A 17,675-nucleotide genomic window follows, 5' to 3' on the forward strand; every position below is an offset into this window, starting at 1 on the left:
CATGTGTCAAATAAATAAAATCTTTTAAAAAAAATAAAACAGGTAAGATGAAAGCAATAAACACAGAATAAGGAGAGAACAAGTAACAATAAAGAAATAAAAAACAAAGCACAAGAAGAAACTACAAGCTCTGTAAACATAAAAAAAGAGTCTATCATTCAAAAAAAGGGATAAAATATTTTTAATCAAACCAGTAGGGTGACTTTTAAGACATGGTGTGGAAGTCTGAATATGCTTACATACTATTACTGAGAACAGAACTGTTACAACCTTTCAGAAGGCAACAGACAATATATTTTTTTAAATCTTTAAATATTTTTAAATTTTCTAAATCCAAACACTACAATCCTTTCTAGGTATCTGTCCTTTATACATGTATGCATTTTAACAATACAAAAAGAATATAGTTAACCTAAATGTCCAGGAAGAAGGAGTTTATTAAACAAGTTACGACAGAACCATATGGATATATATATTTTTTTCTCTTTTTTAAGGATTTTATTTATTTACTTGACAGAGAGAGAGATCACAAGTAGGCAGAGAGGGAAGGGGAATCAGGATCCCTGTCTAGCAGAGAGCCCGATGGGGCTCAATCCCAGGACCCTGAGATCATGACTTGAGCCGAAGGCAGAGGCTTAACCCACTGAGCCACCCAGGTGCCCCTGGATATATTTTTATATAAGCATTAAAAATGTGACAATTCTACATGAATCAACATAGAAAAAAGTATAGGATACATAATGTGAAAAAAATGCAGGCTACAAAAGTGTGTGAACAGATCAAATATATATATGAATATATACATATATAATCAATCAGTATCTGAAAGGATATACAATAAATTGTGATCCTTTGAGGCTAAGATCATGTTTTTCATTTTCTGACTTCTTTTTGCAAATTATTTTTGTAATAATCACATATCTTGTAATAAAAATAATAATCTTACAATGGAAAACATTATTGAAATGAGGTCTGTAAGTATCCGGTTGACAGATAAGAAATAGGATAGTTGAAGAGAATGTTGAAAAAGAGACAAAGCTAAAATAATTTCATAAACCCACAAAAATGTGCAAATCTTTAAGAATAAATATGACTCATAACAAATTAGAAAAATAAGAATATTTTAAAAAGTAGAAAAAAGTAACATGTGAAAAGGAGATTAAGACATTAAAATGGTAACATCGTTAAGACGTTACAATTCTGAAAGTTGAAAGTTATAAAAACCTAGTAAGTTAGATAGCCAGATGCAAAAAAACAAAGTTGGACCATAATCTTATACCATATGCTAAGGCCACCTCAAAACATTTCAAAAGCCTAAATGCAAGGGATAAAACTATAAAACTCTTAGAAAAAAACATGGGAAAATCTGCACGACTTTGTATTTGGCAATGGTTTCTTTGATATGACACCAAAATGACAAGCAATGAAAGAAAAGAACAGTTAACTAGGATTTCACAAAAATCAAAAACTTGTGCATCAAAAATACTAAAAGGAAAATGAAAAGACAGCCCACAAAATGGAGAAAATGTTTTCAAATTATATACCTAACAAGGGATTAATATGCAGAATACCTATATATTATATATACATTATTATACAAATATATATTATATAGAATATATATTAATATGCAGAATATTTATGTATTTTACACACACATATATATCTCCTTAACTAAAAAAAAAGACAAATAACCCAACTAAAAAAATGGACAAAGAACCTGATTAGACATTTATCCAAAGAAGATACACTAAAGGCCAATAAGCTCAGCATCCTAATTATTAGGAAAGGCAAATCAAAACCACACTAAGATATATCTCACACTCTTAAGGATGGCTACTATCGTGAAAATAGAAAATGGAGAGAAAGACATGGAGAAAGCAGAACCCTTGTGCTCTGTTGGTGGAAATGTGAAACATAACAGCCACTCTGGAAAACAATCTGGCAGTTTAAAATAAGAAAAACAGAATTTTTTATTCTAAAAAATAAAATTACTGTGTGATGTGATCTAGCAAATTCCACTTCTGGGTACATAACCACAAGAACTAAAAACAGTCTTAAAGAGATACCTATATCTGTACCACCCACATTCACAGCAGCATTAATCACCACACCCAAGAGGTGGAAAGAATTAAAATGTCCATCAATAAACAAATGGATAAACAAAATATGGTAAATACAGGCAATGCAATATTAGCCCTAAAAGGGAAGGAAATTCTGATACATGCAACGTGGGTGAACTCTGAAGACATTATGCTAAGTGAAGTGAACCAGACACAAAAAGACAATTACTGAATGATTCCACTTACATGAAGGATACGGAACAGTCAAATTCATACAGACAGAAGGTAGAATGGTAGTTGCCAAGGGCTGGGAGGAGGGGGAAATGGGGGGAGTTATTGTTTAATAGGTACAGACTTTCAGTTTGGGCTGATGTAAAAGTTCCAAAGATGGACAGTGATGGTGCTTGAACAGCACTGTGACTGTTCTTTTTTTTTTTTTTTTTTTTTTTTTTTTTTTTTTTTTTTCAGAAGGGGAGAGGGGAAGGGACTGAGAGAGGGAAAGAGAGAATCTTAACAGGCTCCATGCCGATCCTGACAGCAGGCTAGATCCATCTCACCACCCCGAGGATCATGACGTGAGCCAAAATCCAGTCAGGAGGCTTAGCCAACTGAGCCACCCAGGCAGCCCAACCATGTGACTATTCTTGATGGCACTGAACTACTGCTTTAAAATGATTAGAATGGTGAATTTTATGTTATCTACATTTTTATCATAATAGAAAAAAATTTTCAAGTGTATCTAGGGTTCTGCATGTGGGCCTTTATATGCATGGGGGCTTGTTTCTAATAAATTTCACAGTAATCTTAAAATCTACTAAATTAGTGAAAAGGGGTTAAGTAGATAATTAGAGATTTCTAGAGCACTGTCCCTATGCATAGACTTATGGTAAGTTTTTTGACCTAAGGTATCTCCTAGGGCTCTAAGTTGCTACATGGTGTCCCACTGGAGTCAGTGATTCTCAAAAAGGACAGAACTGCCCCATAGGCAGCATAATGGAAATTTATGAGAGCATTTTTGGTTTTAAGAGTGGCTGGGTGCAATATACAGAACAATCCTATCAATGAAACATTGCCCTCTATGCCGCACAATTTTCAAATGACCCTCTGGACATCTCTGTCGGTAAAACAAACAAAAACACAGGGTTATAATCTGAGTCTAGAACCCACTTTGCATATAAGCAAAGATGATAAGGATAAATTTCTGCATGCCTTAAATATACACCCAATTTTCCAAGAATGTAACTACTTATCCTCATCACTTAGAAATTTCCTTAGAGCTGAGCATCATTTCTGACAATGACATTCTCAGAGGCAGACCTAATGCACTTTGCATGTACAGCAAACTACGCATGATTCTACATATGGAAAAAGTATTTGAGTTTTATAATGACTTATAGTTGTAGCTGAGCATCCACACTGAAAAATGTATTATAGATTACTGTTTTACTTCTCTAATACATTAGTTACAAGTTATACTAACTGGTTGTAGTGGTATATATAGATAGGTTACAATTATCTATACATCTCATCTCAGGATATTACAGGTGACATTAAACTATTTGCTACAAAATGGATGTATATTGCAGATACTGTAAGTGTCTGTTTTCCACAGAATGTGAAGCAATGAAGGGAAGACCTTTTTTCTCTTCTATCTATCCATATGCAGGGCTCAGAATCAGGATGAGGTATAGAATTCCAAGAGGGCGTTCTTACATTCACTCTAAGGCTGGACAAAGATTAACTCCAAGATTTGCTCCAACTCCATTAAGAGGTCTATGAAACTATCAACAGTTCTCAAGTGATTTGGGGTTATGAAACACTACCATTCATTAATCCACTCATTCCCACTGGTTATCATTATTTTTATTAACATATAATGTATTATTTGTTTCAGAGGTACAGGTCTGTGATTCATCAGTCTTACATAATTCACAGCACTGACCAAAGAACATACCAATTCCACCTGCCTCATCAGTTCTCACACCAACATAATGCTCCAGGTGACATACACCAATAGTGACAAATAAACTTGTCATAAAATCTCTACAGAATACATCAACTTATAAACCTGAAGACTAAAAAGAGTGTCATGAAGACCCGCTTGGGGGAACCATAGCAAATCACTTAAGAATCACGGGTATACATTTTTATAGAGCATTGTGTGTAGAAGATCCATATCCATCACTAACCAATGACATTACGAATAATGGGGGAAATGAAACTGAATATAAATATGTATTTTTTTTTTTAAGATTTTGTTTGTCAGAGAGAGATTGAGAAAGAGTGCGCAAGCAGGGAGAGCAGCAAGAAGAAGAGGGAGAAGCAGGCTCCCCACTGGGCAAGAAGCCTGATGTGGAACTTGACCCCAGGACCCTGGAATCATGACCTGAGCCAAAGGAGGACACTTAAAAAACTGAACCACCCAGGTGTCCCTGTATTATTTTTATAAATATGCATCATTATCAGAACTCCCATAGTTTGAAAGCACTAAAATTAAATTATAATATGTACAGTTAAAGAATATTAGAATGAAAACTCAATAATCATAATGTCAATCTAGAATACTAAATTGAATCAATATGCAAATATTCACAATGGTATTATCTGTGAGACTACCCACTGCCAACAGATTGAGAGTCAAGCAAATGCAAAATGCATTTCTACTGCTAATCCTATGATTATTGATGTTTACAAGAACAACTTATCAATATACTCTGCACAAAAAAAAAAAATCTGAACAGCACTTTTTTTTAAAAACAATTTGGAATTTCTGTTGTTACCAAGAGCAGGTTTAGTTGGTATTATCCAACTTCACTTTCTGATAGACTACATTTCTGTGATTACTCTCGTATCACAATTACTAGTTTCTACCTATGTTTCCTATTCAAGTATGAGAGCTCCCCCATAGGAAAGACTGATTTTCTCCCTCTTAAGTGCTCAGTGTCTTGTATAATGCTTAGTAAAGGGTGGTAAGCAAACCATATCTGTTTTTTTAATGCATAAAAATGGCTACCTTTATAGTTCTTACTGTGTGACAAGCACTAATGCTAAGCATTTTGCATTCATTTTTATCATCAGTCTTACTAAGCACTATGACATTCCTATGTTCTATCATACATGGTAAAACTGAGGCTTAATAAAAATTAAATTGCCCAAGATTGCCCTACTTGTAGACAGAGATCAGGAGTCAAAGATTTCATATTAATACACCTTCTCTGTCTTTAATTCTCAATGAAGTAAAACGTAATGAAAGTCAAATGAGGTGACACTGTCCTAACTGTGACGAGAATATTTTGATGACATCTATGGCTTATTTCACTTCTAAGTAAAAAAAAAAAAAAAAAAAAAAAAAAATTAAGGATAACATTCCCAAATAGCATCTGTTCTGTTGGGATAGATAATATGACATGCTTAAAGAAAACTAGATAGTTTTCTGAAAGTACTATAGTATTTCTTATTCCAGTTACAGAATAATTTAGCTAAAAGAACAAACTAGTAATGACATATTTGAAGGAGAAAATAAAAATAAATGAATGGCATATCTCATTTCACAACAGACACAAAAAATACTCTTGTCAAATCTCTGAAGATAAATTCTGAAGATAAATTGAAAAATAAAGTTGGTCACTAAACACAAGCACCTAGTGCCATTTAAATTAGTGAAATATTACATGAGGTCTTTCTACTTTATATAAACATGGAGAGTTTTATTTTTATACTGAGAAAAGCATACTAAACTGCACAGTCACTTTTCCATTAGCAGATACATGATGGAATGTTAACAGCACTTTAAATGACAGAGAAAGAATAAAAGTGACTCTAATGCAACAGATCTCTAGATGTGAAGTGAGATTGTGAAAAGACAAAATCACTGAGCAAGAAAGAACTTGTAAAGGTCATCAAGCATCTTTGTTAGCCTCTGGGAGCACAATAAGACTACCCCATTTCTGGGAAGATCCTGTGGGTGTAGATGGCGTCACCCGGAGCGTGAGTTGTTGCACGAGGATACTGAAGACAATGGCTAAGAACAAATTAAGAGGGCAGAAGTCCAGGAATGTATTTCATATAGCCAGCCAAAAAAACTTTAAGTCTAAAAACAAAGCAAAACCAGTTACCACTAACCTTAAGAAGATAAACATTGTGGGGCGCCTGGGTGGCTCAGTGGGTTAAGCCGCTGCCTTCGGCTCAGGTCATGATTTCAGGGTCCTGGGATCGAGTCCCGCATCTGGCTCTCTGCTCGGCAGGGAGCCTGCTTCCCTCTCTCTCTCTCTCTCTGCCTGCCTCTCTGCCTACTTGTGATCTCTCTCGCGCGCGCGCTGTCGAATAAATAAATAAAATCTTTAAAAAAAAAAAAAAAAAAAAAGAAGATAAACATTGTGAATAATGAAAAAGTTACCAGAGTGAATAAAGCTTTTGTAGATATACAAAAGGAACTTGCACATTTCTCAAAAGGCCTTTCCCTTGAACCTTTGCAGAAACAGCTGATTCCTCAGCAGTGTCATGAAAATGAACCAGTTAATGTTGATGAAGCGACAAGATTAATGGCTCAGTTGTAATACACTGGAGATACATCAAATACCCCAAAAAGACCAATAAATTAAATGTTTTATACAAAAAAAAAAAAAAGACTACCCCATTTCTGAGAAATGAAAAAAAAAAAAATCTCTCATTTCTGGACACTACGGAGAAAAAAATCCACTTCCTCCAAAAAGTCACTCCAGAGATCAACCATGTTTAGAATCATAAAATTCCTAAGAATACTCAATATAAATCCCTGAACAGTCCAGCCTAAATCCATTTCCTTTTGTTTGGTCTTTGTAAATGTGCACAACAGTTGACCATTACAATACAGCCTTACTTATAAAGCCTTCAGCCTTCTCTTTTGGGGGGACAGATAGGTCAGCTTTACCTTTTTCTCATAAGCTTTATTTTCTAACTGCTTATAAATCCTTTTCTCTGATGCCCCTCCATTACTCTTAAAAGGCAGAATGAAGAAGCAAGTGGTACTCTAATGCTCTGAAATGTCAATCAGCTATTATTAAGCCATCCTTCTTGCTCCTCCAATTCTTGGTACTTTTGTAATATTATCAAATGAAAGCTAGGAAATCATGGAGAATGTCAGAGAAGGGATGGGCAAGGCGGGGGGTGGGAAAATGAGGTGAGTCTGGAATCAATTTCTGACAATTGTGAAAACAACTCATTTAAAGGTAAATTGTGGGCATGTAGAAAAGTCACTGGCATGAGGATGTGGCCTAGGTTCACTAAAAAAGCCAGCTCTGTTTTGATAAGATTATTAGAGAAAAAGGCCTGAGTACACCTGAGACTAACTTAATTTCAGCAAAGCTTTAACAATATGCCCCATAATATATGTGTGCTCAATACAAGAATACAGGGCTGGACTTCAGTTCATTTAGGTGGGTGTGTATCTACCATCTATTTAAAGAATACTGATTACTTACTATCAGTGTGTTAATAACATGCTACAAAATCCATTATCTTAATCATGAGGTGGGCAATAAAAACCTCTATCTGTAAATATCTTAAAATTCAGAAGTAATAATTTCACATATGTTAAAATGGACATGAGAAATAGATGGAAAATGTCCCATTTCTCAAATGTTACTGGTTTGAGCTAAGGAATTACATTATTAATTTCAGGAGAACAGAATGAACCTGCCAATGGTGAAGAGTTTACTAAACACAGCAGACTGATGAAGAATCTACCAGAAACAGACCATACCGTGAAGACGTCTGGAGATGACACAAGGTCCAAATATGTGCCATTGTTCAAATATACCTTGTTTTACAAACGGTATGGGCCCACGCGCGGAAGGGCTACTAGGACGCTAAGGTATCTGGGGGGTAGGGGAGTGGGAATGTGATAAAGATAATTACAGAGCTAAAATTACTTATCTTAGATTTAAAAAAAAATTGAAGAGTTCTAGGGTAGGGACCATTTTGTACTTCAAACATCTCAAACCCGTTCAGATGCTCTGTAAAAGGGAACGGACACAAACACTGCCAGAGGGAAATGCATACAAGGACCACAGAGACAAGGGCACCTAAATGTGTCCATCTCAAGTCAGCTCTGAGCCTCCCTCGAACCTGTAGTCAGCACTTGGCCACATTCCCTAATATAAGTCCAGCTTCACAAATTATTTTTTAAAGTTTAAGAAAGAATTTGTGGGAAGACAGGAATAAAATTGGTATCATACCATGCATCCCAGAAACCTAACAGTATCCGCCCCCCACCCCCAAACACATCCATTCCTCCTTCCCCTGCCTCTCTTCACTGGAAGTCACTCCAGCTCCCTTCCACTCTGTTCTCACCTGGTGTCTCCACAACCACCCACCATGCTGTCACACCAAACCCTTATATGTGGCTGGATAATGACCACTTACTTCTCTCCACCAACCTGAGGAGCTATTCAAGGTATTCACTCAACCCAAGAAGAGTTTCTAAGAGGAAAGATTTCCCTAAACTACTGAACTACTGAGATGACAGTTCCAAGAGCAAAACCTCTTTGAAAAAATGAAATTGAAGGGAATTCTAATGATTCTGCTTGTGCATCAACAAAACCAACTTGGGAAGATGTAGCACAGTTCTTTCCTATGGTTTGTATTAACCTTGGCATGCGGGTGTGTACCCACTATTTGAAAAAAATACGTTTCCTGATTTATCTCAGCAGGAGAAGAGTATCTGTTTCTTGATCTATAAAATGAGGATACTCACACACACTTCCTCACAAGTTGCTATAGGATTTCATAAAGTACCTTAAAGATCCAGGCCAACAACCTGGCACTAGCACGCACCCACTGACTATTAACGAAACACACTGGTATTTTTACAGATCACTTCTGAGGCTGCCTGGCAAATGGCAAGCACCATACAAGTACCTGTTAATAAAACAAGTAAACACCTTTACAATGACTTCCAATCATGCCATACACTTCCATGGTCTACTAGAAATGTTGCAGGGATAACTTCAGCTTTCTGGAAAAGAGGATGGATGAAGTAAGGGACAACAAAAATCTTTCTGGACTAAACTTCCCATCATCCTATGATTTGGTGTATTTTGGATTGTGCAGCTCACATGTTATAAACAAACACAGCCCACCTTAACAAACAGTAAACATTACAGATTAACTTGTATTTTTAAATTAAATTTATTAAGAACCCAGAGATGTTATATTGCATTTCTAAAACACATGACATTTAAAGAAATTCTTTCTTGTTGACACAAACATAATTAAGGAGTGGAAAATTTCACTAGCACACCACTGATAAATAGTTGACATTCTTAAACTCTCATTCTCTAAATCAATGTCTTCTAACAGATTTCTCTTTAATCACCAAAGCCATTCTCAATTAACTTCTCAAATGCTTCTCAAAACAACATGCTGCTGCTGATTTGAGATCTAATTTCCTTCTCAGCATAAAATAATCTCCAAGGACATTTATATGTGCCTTCATAATGTAGCCAGCCAGTTTCTCCAATGCTCCTAATACCTGCAACATTAAAACAATACCTAACTGGGACGCCTGGGTGGCTCAGTCGGTTAAGCTGCTGCCTTTAGCTCAGCTCATGATCCCAGGACTGGGATCGAGTCCGGCATCGGGCTCCCTGCTCGGCAGGGGGCCTGCTTCTCTCTCCACCTCTGCCTGCTTGCGCGCTCTCTCTCTGACAAATAAATAAATAAAATCTTAAAAAAAAAAAAAAAATACCTAACAGGGTTGAGAGGATCAAATGAGGTAATAATGTAACAGCACTTTATAAACTGAGAAGTACTATATATGAGTTTCTCACAAACCGTAACCTTGTAACACTGATATGATGAAGAATGCCAAGAAGTGTTCTGTGCATACCAGGCTACATAGTGTCATAAAGTGTGCACCTTCTTTTTGAGAATTCACAGTACACATCCCCATATTAAAGATTCAAAAGTGTCTTACAGTAGAAAGTCTGTTAACTTGAACTGGAAATTCCGTGTTCTGGAGAAAAGTGGAAGGTATCATGCCATACGACATGAACTACTATGTTAGCTATCAAAGCATTTTTTTGAAAAATAATATTACCACATGGAAAGAATATTAAAACTATACTTCCTGCCTTTCTTAGGAAATACTCAAATTGTTTTACAAAATAACCTCTTTAATAGATTTTCACATTGCTCTCAAGAATATAATGTACTATAACAATTCAAGGTAATATTCTTCTTCTTAAAAGTGTTAATGGGTAAAATCACTCCAGATAACACATTGGCAAGTAACTTGAAATGAATACTTTGATCTTCAAATGAATGTCACAGTATGCATTTTAAAATAAAAATCTCTGAAGGTCACAACCAAAATGGGCTGGAAACTGTCTAATCAATTTCCAAACTCTGACTTCTACTGAGATTCTCCTGGACACTTAATTACTCCATGGTGGGAATCCCAGAATATATCCTTCTTATATGAAAACCACCTTCCTAAAATACAAAATTGAGCACAGATCTTAGAGAATAACAGATTTTTTAAAACAAATTAGAGTTCTTAAAATATCATCTGGTTCATTCCTGCCATTTTTCTTAATAACTAAATTGGGGTTCAGAGAACTACAGAGAAACTGGGCTCCATGAACTCCTGTGTTTTAATCTACACTCTGCTAACTATCATATGTTCACATCATGTGCAAACAGTTCTAATGTTATCCTATGTATGTTCAAAGAACACTGCAGTGAGCTAACCTAAAAGAGAGGCTACCTACATTATATGCAAACGTCACTTGTGGAGTAATGGTGGAATCATTTAAAAGAGAAACTGTCATCTTCCCAAGAGGCTTGCCAGGAACCAATACGCAACAGAGGTATCTCCAAGCAGAGATCTGAGACAAAGAAAGGGGAGGGTGGACTGACTTACTGATGGTTAATGAGTGATCTGACCAACTCAGGGAGGTCAACATTAACTAGCAGGTAATGAGCATCTAGTGTGTGCCCAGCACTTGACACATGTCTAATCCTCATTATAATCCCTATGAGACAGATGTTTTCTGCCAATTTCACAGATGAGTAGGTTGAGTTCCCCAGAAATTTAGAAATGTGCCAGGGTGACCCCACCAGTTAAAAGAGTTGAAGTAGAGATTCAAACTGAATTCTGCCTGTTTGGAAACTGGGATATTTTAGTATAGAAAACTGAAAAACAGAGAAAATCTACCTGGATATAACTACAAATCAAGATTCTTGGCCATCCAAACAAGAAACAAAGATATTTCAAAATACCAAGAGACTGCTGAAAATGAAAATAATAAATAGAAATGTCTCACGTGTCCGTGATGAACCACCCACTGAGCGTATTACCTGAACTTGAGCTGTGGTCATCTAGGATTCAGGTTTTTCTCAACACTTCAAGACACTACTTCAAAAGAAACAGAGGAGTAAGGAGGAATCAAGCCACACACTCTTGGCTCAAAAACAAGGGAGACGAGACCCAGAGCAATGGTTCTTAGTGGCACTTAGCCAAGCCTATCTGGATTTGTGCCAGAATAGGGCACAAGAGCACTGTAATAAACAAGCAAGTACAACCTAAAAAGAACTGTTTCATAAATGTGTCTGTGGGGCTGTGAGAGTGCAAAGCACCAGCAGCTGTGGCCCAGGGCAGTTTTCTCAACTTGACCCACTGGAGACTTGGTGAGGCCACCAGACAGACACAGTACACTCAAGCCTGGGCATCAGCAGTCCCAGCATGTGTGGGGTGGGTGATGAGCAGTGAGGGGGTAGGCCACCTTTGACCTCAACAGCTTGAGAAGACCTCTCCACGGTGAGTCATGCCAAAAGCGGAAGAAAAGGACAGAGTCCATATGAAAGCCAAGAGCAAAGACACGGCTCAAGAAGTCTCCCTGACAAATCTCGGGATGGATTAGGAAGAATGTGAAAGGGATGGATTTCTGAGGCTGGAAAGATCAGCTTGGTGCACATTGAGAAAATGTGCTTCATCACTGGCAATGCGATTTATATTCATTTAAGGGTCACTCTCTGAAAAAGAAAAATTTAATTAAAAGTCTAGAAAAACTGTTAAGTATTAGCAGACTGATGAAGCATATAAACCCCTCATTAACAGTTTTGGAATCAGAAATTATTTCAAAAAGTTCTCCTTTAGAGTAAGTGTTTTTTGTTTGTGGGTTTTTTGTGGTTTTTTTTTTTTTTTTTTTTTTTTTTTGGTGATTTCAGTAGATGCATAAAATTAACTCAAGAAGTCTAACAGTCTAGGTTCACCCTACAACTTGAGAGTTCCTCTTCAGGGGATTCTGTATGTTTTCAACTTTCAACTGAAATAAACAGCTCCTTCAGTTTTGAGTAAGGGGAAAGTGCCACAGTGTGTGGTTATTCAAATATTTGATAACTTAAAAGAAATTTCAACTTGGTTAATTCTCAAGAAGTTCTCCAGAGTTATCTTTATTCGCCTTGCCATGTATAATTTCATTTAGGAATTTGAGATGGACATACTTAGGTGCGGGAATATGAAAACAATGTATATTTGAGTTCTAAAACCACCGTGGATTTAATAGACTTCTAGTAAGCCAAATTAGATACTATGCTCAGGTTATCCATTCTCGTTCCCCCTAAAATAAGATAGTTGAGTTTCCACAAAAGTATTAGGAAGCAGTTCTTGGATAAACATATAATCCCTGAGGAGTGATATTAATTAGCAAAAAAAGGGGGGCAGCTAATATCACTGAATGAAGGCTCACTGATTATGTACTATAAGAAGGAACCTTAGAATTTTAATGCTTCTCAGGGCCTCAAACATAATTTAGATGAAGAGTTTTCAATCTTCATTTAAATATAAACCTTTTGGTTCTAATGTGGACCTTCACTGAAGTCCAGTTTCCTATTTCCCCCTAGTTGGAGCCATTCAAACCACAATGGTCTCCTCACTATTTCTAAATATACCTGGGATATTTCCACAGTAGGGCCTTTGCATTTGCTGCTTCTAATCCTCAGAAATTCTTCCCAGCTATCGGTGTAATTTACTCCATCATCTCTTTTAAGGTACCTGCTCAAATGTTACCTTCTCACTGAAGTATTCCTTGAACAACTATTTAAATTTTCAACTCCCAGTCCCAATACTTATCTGCAATTCCTGCTTCATTTTTCTCCAGAGAATCTAACACCATACAGCATAATATATATTTAACTTGTTTATCTTTTTGTCGGTCTCTTTTTTTTCACCCTTTCTCAGCTTATTTTTATCCATTCTGTTTTTTTTTTAAATATTTTATTTATTTATTTGACAGAGAGAGAGAGGTCACAAGTAAGCAGAGAGGCAGGCAGAGAGAGAGGGAGAAACAGGCTCCCCACTGAGCAGAGAGCCCGATGCGGGGCTCGATCCCAGGACCCTGAGATCATGACCTGAGCCGAAGGCAGAGGCTTAAACCACTGAGCCACCCAGGCACCCCTTATCCATTGTTTTTTTTTTTTAATTCAATTTATTTAAACTTAAAAAAAGAAAAGAAAGGAAAAGAAAACAGTTCACCCTTTTTTTTTTTTTTTAATTTTTTTTGTTTATTTACAGCATAACAGTGTTCACTGTTTTGGCATCACACCCAGTGCTCCATGCAGTACCTGCCCTCCCTATTACCCACCACCTGGTTTCTCAACTTCCCACCCCCCGCCCCTTCAAAACCCTCTGGTTGTTTTTTGGAGTCCATAGTCTCTCACGGTTCTTCTCCCCTTCCAGTTTCCCTCAACTCCCTCTCCTCTCCATCTCCCCATGTCCTCCAAGTTATTTGTTATGCTCCACAAATAAGTGAGACCATATGATACTTGACTCTCTCTGCTTGACTTATTTCCCTCAGCATAATCTCTTCCGGTCCCGTCCATGTTGCTACAAAAGTTGGGTATTCATCCTTTCTGATGGAGGCATAGTACTCCATCGTGTATATGGACCACATCTTCCTTATCCATTCATCCGTTGAAGGGCATCTTGGTTCTTTCCACAGTTTGGCGACCATGGCCATTGCTGCAATAAACATTGGGGTACAGATGGCCCTTCTTTTCACTACATCTGTATCTTTGGGGTAAATACCCAGCAGTGCAATGGCAGGGTCATAGGGAAGCTCTATTCTTAATTTCTTCAGGAATCTCCACACTGTTCTCCAAAGTGGCTGCACTAACTTGCATTCCCACCAACAGTGTAAGAGGGTTCCCCTTTCTCCACATCCTCTCCATCACACGTTGTTTCCTGTCTTGCTAATTTTGGCCATTCTAACTGGTGTCAGGTGGTATCTCAATGTGGTTTTAATTTGAATCTCCCTGATGGCTAGTGATGATGAACATTTTTTCATGTGTCTGATAGCCATTTGTATGTCTTCGTTGGAGAAGTATCTGTTCATATTTTCTGCCCATTTTTTGATATGGTTATCTGTTTTGTGTGTGTTGAGTTTGAGAAGTTCTTTATAGATCCTGGATATCAACCTTTTGTCTGTACTGTCATTTGCAAATATCTTCTCCCATTCCGTGGGTTGCCTTTTTGTTTTGTTGACTGTTTCCTTTGCTGTGCAGAAGCTTTTGATCTTGATGAAGTCCCAAAAGTTCATTTTTGCTTTTGTTTCCTTGGCCTTTGGAGACATATCTTGAAAGAAGTTGCTGTGGCTGATATCGAAGAGGTTACTGCCTATGTTCTCCTCTAGGATTCTGATAGATTCCTATCTCACGTTGAGGTCTTTTATCCATTTCGAGTTTATCTTTGTGTACGGCAGTTCACCCTTTTCTCTGTCCTCCCCATGATGACCCAAAATCATAGCCAGATACTGAGTGGACTAAGCTACCCAGGCACCCCATTTTGAATTAATTTTTGTGTATAGTTTAAGACAGTGGTCCAATTTCATTCTTTTGCATATAGCTGTCCAATATTCCCAACATCATTTATTGAAGAGACTGGCCTTTCTCCACTCTGTATTTTCAGCTCCCTTATCATAATCAATCAAGTCTGTGTGGGTTTCTATCTGAGCTCTCTATTCTGTTCCATCAATTTATGTGTCTGTTTTTATATCAGTACTATACTATTTTGATGACTATTGCTTTGTAACATAGTTGGAAGTGGAAAGCCTGATATGCCTAGCTTTGTTTTTCTTTTTCAACACTGCTTCGCTATTTGGGGTCTTTTGTGCTTCCATACATATTTTACAATCATTTTTTCTAGTTTTGTGAAAAATGCCAGTGGAATTTTGATAGGGATGGCACTGAATCTGCAGACTGCCTTGGGTAGTATGGACATTTTAACAATCTGGATTCTGAAAATGCATGAGGAAGGAGTATCTATCTGTATTCTATCTGTGTCTTCAATTTGTTTCATTAATGTCTGATAGTTTTCAATATACAAGCCTTTCACTTCCTTGGTTAAAGTTATTCCTAGTTATTTGATTCTTTCTGATGCAACTATAAATGGGACTGTTTTATTAATTTACCTTTCTGATAATTCATTATTAGTGTACAGAAATGCAACAGATTCTTTAAGTTGATTTTTTTTTTGTCCTGTAATTTTACTGAATTTGCTTATTAGTTATAACAGTTACATACTGGAGTCTCTAGAATTTTCTATGTATAATATGTCATCTGTAAATCGTGAATTTTTCTTCTTCCTTTCCAATTCAATGCCTTTGATTTTTCTTTTTTTTTTTAAGATTTTATTTATTTGACAGAGAGAGATCACAAGTAGACAGAAAGGCAGGCAGAGAGAGAGGGAAGCAGGCTCCCCACGGAGCAGAGAGCCCAATGCGGGACTCGATCCCAGCACCCTGAGATCATGACCCGAGCCGAAGGCAGCGGCCCAACCCACTGAGCCACCCAGGTGCCCCTGATTTCTTTTTCTTGCCTAACTACTCTGGCTAAGACCTCCAATACTATGTTGAATAAAACTGGGAAAAGTGGGCATCCTTGTCTTATTTCTGAATTTAGAAAAAAGCTTTCTTTCAGCTTTTTACCACAGCGTGTGATGTTAGCTCCTTATATGGCCTTTATTATGTTGAGGTGGAATAAGTGTACTTATAATGTATACTTGGGGATTTATTTCACCTTACAAGGGATACCTTAAATCCCTCACTCACCACTAGACCGAAGGTACAAGAACCTCGTCTTTTCTTGTTTTCTTTCAGTTGTTACAACAGGATACATGGCACACAATAAGCACACAATATGTGCTTAAAGACTACAACATATGTATTTAAGACAGGGGAAAAGTGTTTGGGAGAATTATGCAAATGCACATGGCATTCTCAACAATGAAGTCCTGCTCCAACAATTCTTTGTTAAGAGATGACTAAGGACAAGCTTCAATAGACTTGCCTGCTCGTACGTACATCAGCTTTCTAATAGTCTACTCAGTGACAGTGAATTTTTTTTTTCTTAAACATCTAACTACATAACTCTGTTATCATTCTTTCTGGGATGCCATTGCTACTTAAAATTTCAAAACCTCAATTATAATCACTGATCTTTAATAATAAAGATACCAGCCTACTCACTGACTTTGACACCTTAATGACTAAGAGTGCAAAGTCTTAAAAACTAGACTACATAAATTATATTTAAGGAAGGTATGCACATAGGAGTTTAGTTTAACCCTGATGAAATCATGTGATTTCAAAATAAAAACAAAAACTCCTAACAACCAAATTCTGAAAGATCTAAAACCTTTATTATAGACTTGGTGCACATACACCTCCCTCAGAAATTCATTTTTATACTTTGTACATGTCTTTTTTTTTTTTTTAAGGTTTTTTATTTATTTGACACAGAGATAGAGAGTACAAGTAGGCAGAGCAGCAGGCAGAGGGAGAGAGAGAAGCAGGCTCTCTGCTGAGCAGGGAACCCGATGTGGGGCTCGATCCCAGGACCCTGGGATCATGGCCTGAGCCGAAGGCAGCCGCTTAACCGACTGAGCCACCCAGGCGCCCCCATACTTTGTACATGTCTTATAGAAATATAGATTTGGAAATATTTAAATTGGCAGTACTATCTAAGAAAGTTTTGTTTCCTTTTCTATGTAAGAAGAAAACAATTCGGTCATGATGAAAATATCCAAAAAGCAAAGTAAGTTATGTTTGATTAAGAGCAAACTCTGAATGGTTTGTTCTTATTTGTGGAAGGAGACGCAAATCATCAAATTTTCTTTTTACCAAGGAAGTTCAATAATTCAAAAGTTTCATAATCCTACTTACTGAGTCAGTAATTTGAAAAAAATCTCTGTACTTTGGTTAGAAATACAACATTTATCCATATAAAAATGAATTTTCAAAAGCAGGCTAAAATGGAATAAAAAATAACTGACCTATTTATTTTTTTATAATAGGTAATAGGTGTTCTTGCTGCAGTAATATTTCTCACTAAAGATGAAACTACATCTTATAAAAATAACCTACTTTAAAAAATACTGTATTTGCAGCTTTATAAGTTGTAAAACCAAGTCTTTCACAATTAGACCCCACAAATAATTCTGGAACACAGCCCAGAGAGCTATTACTGAGGTCAAAGCTCTAGTTAGAATAATTGAAATCCTTCTAAGTTCTTGCAACTGAGAGAAAATACCAATTTCAAAAGATATTTTATAGTTTTCTCCCAAATGTAAAACAT

At 36.7% G+C, this 17,675-nt stretch overlaps 2 protein-coding genes across 2 annotated transcripts in view; one reads left to right on the forward strand and one right to left on the reverse strand.

Annotated features, from left to right (window-relative positions):
- GNAI1 (G protein subunit alpha i1) overlaps positions 1-17,675 on the reverse strand; it is an 86,606-nt gene that overhangs the window by 48,024 nt on the left and 20,907 nt on the right. The gene's annotated exons all lie outside the window — the stretch shown is intronic.
- Positions 6,029-6,665, forward strand: LOC123951868 (ribosomal biogenesis factor). Its single transcript, XM_046020960.1, has 2 exons — positions 6,029-6,200; positions 6,437-6,665. Exons 1-2 carry the CDS (start codon positions 6,081-6,083, stop codon positions 6,617-6,619), a joined length of 303 nt encoding a protein of 100 aa, XP_045876916.1. The 5' UTR covers positions 6,029-6,080; the 3' UTR covers positions 6,620-6,665.

Source organism: Meles meles, chromosome 10 (genome assembly GCF_922984935.1).
Source record: "Meles meles chromosome 10, mMelMel3.1 paternal haplotype, whole genome shotgun sequence".
Classification (NCBI taxonomy): domain Eukaryota; kingdom Metazoa; phylum Chordata; class Mammalia; order Carnivora; family Mustelidae; genus Meles; species Meles meles.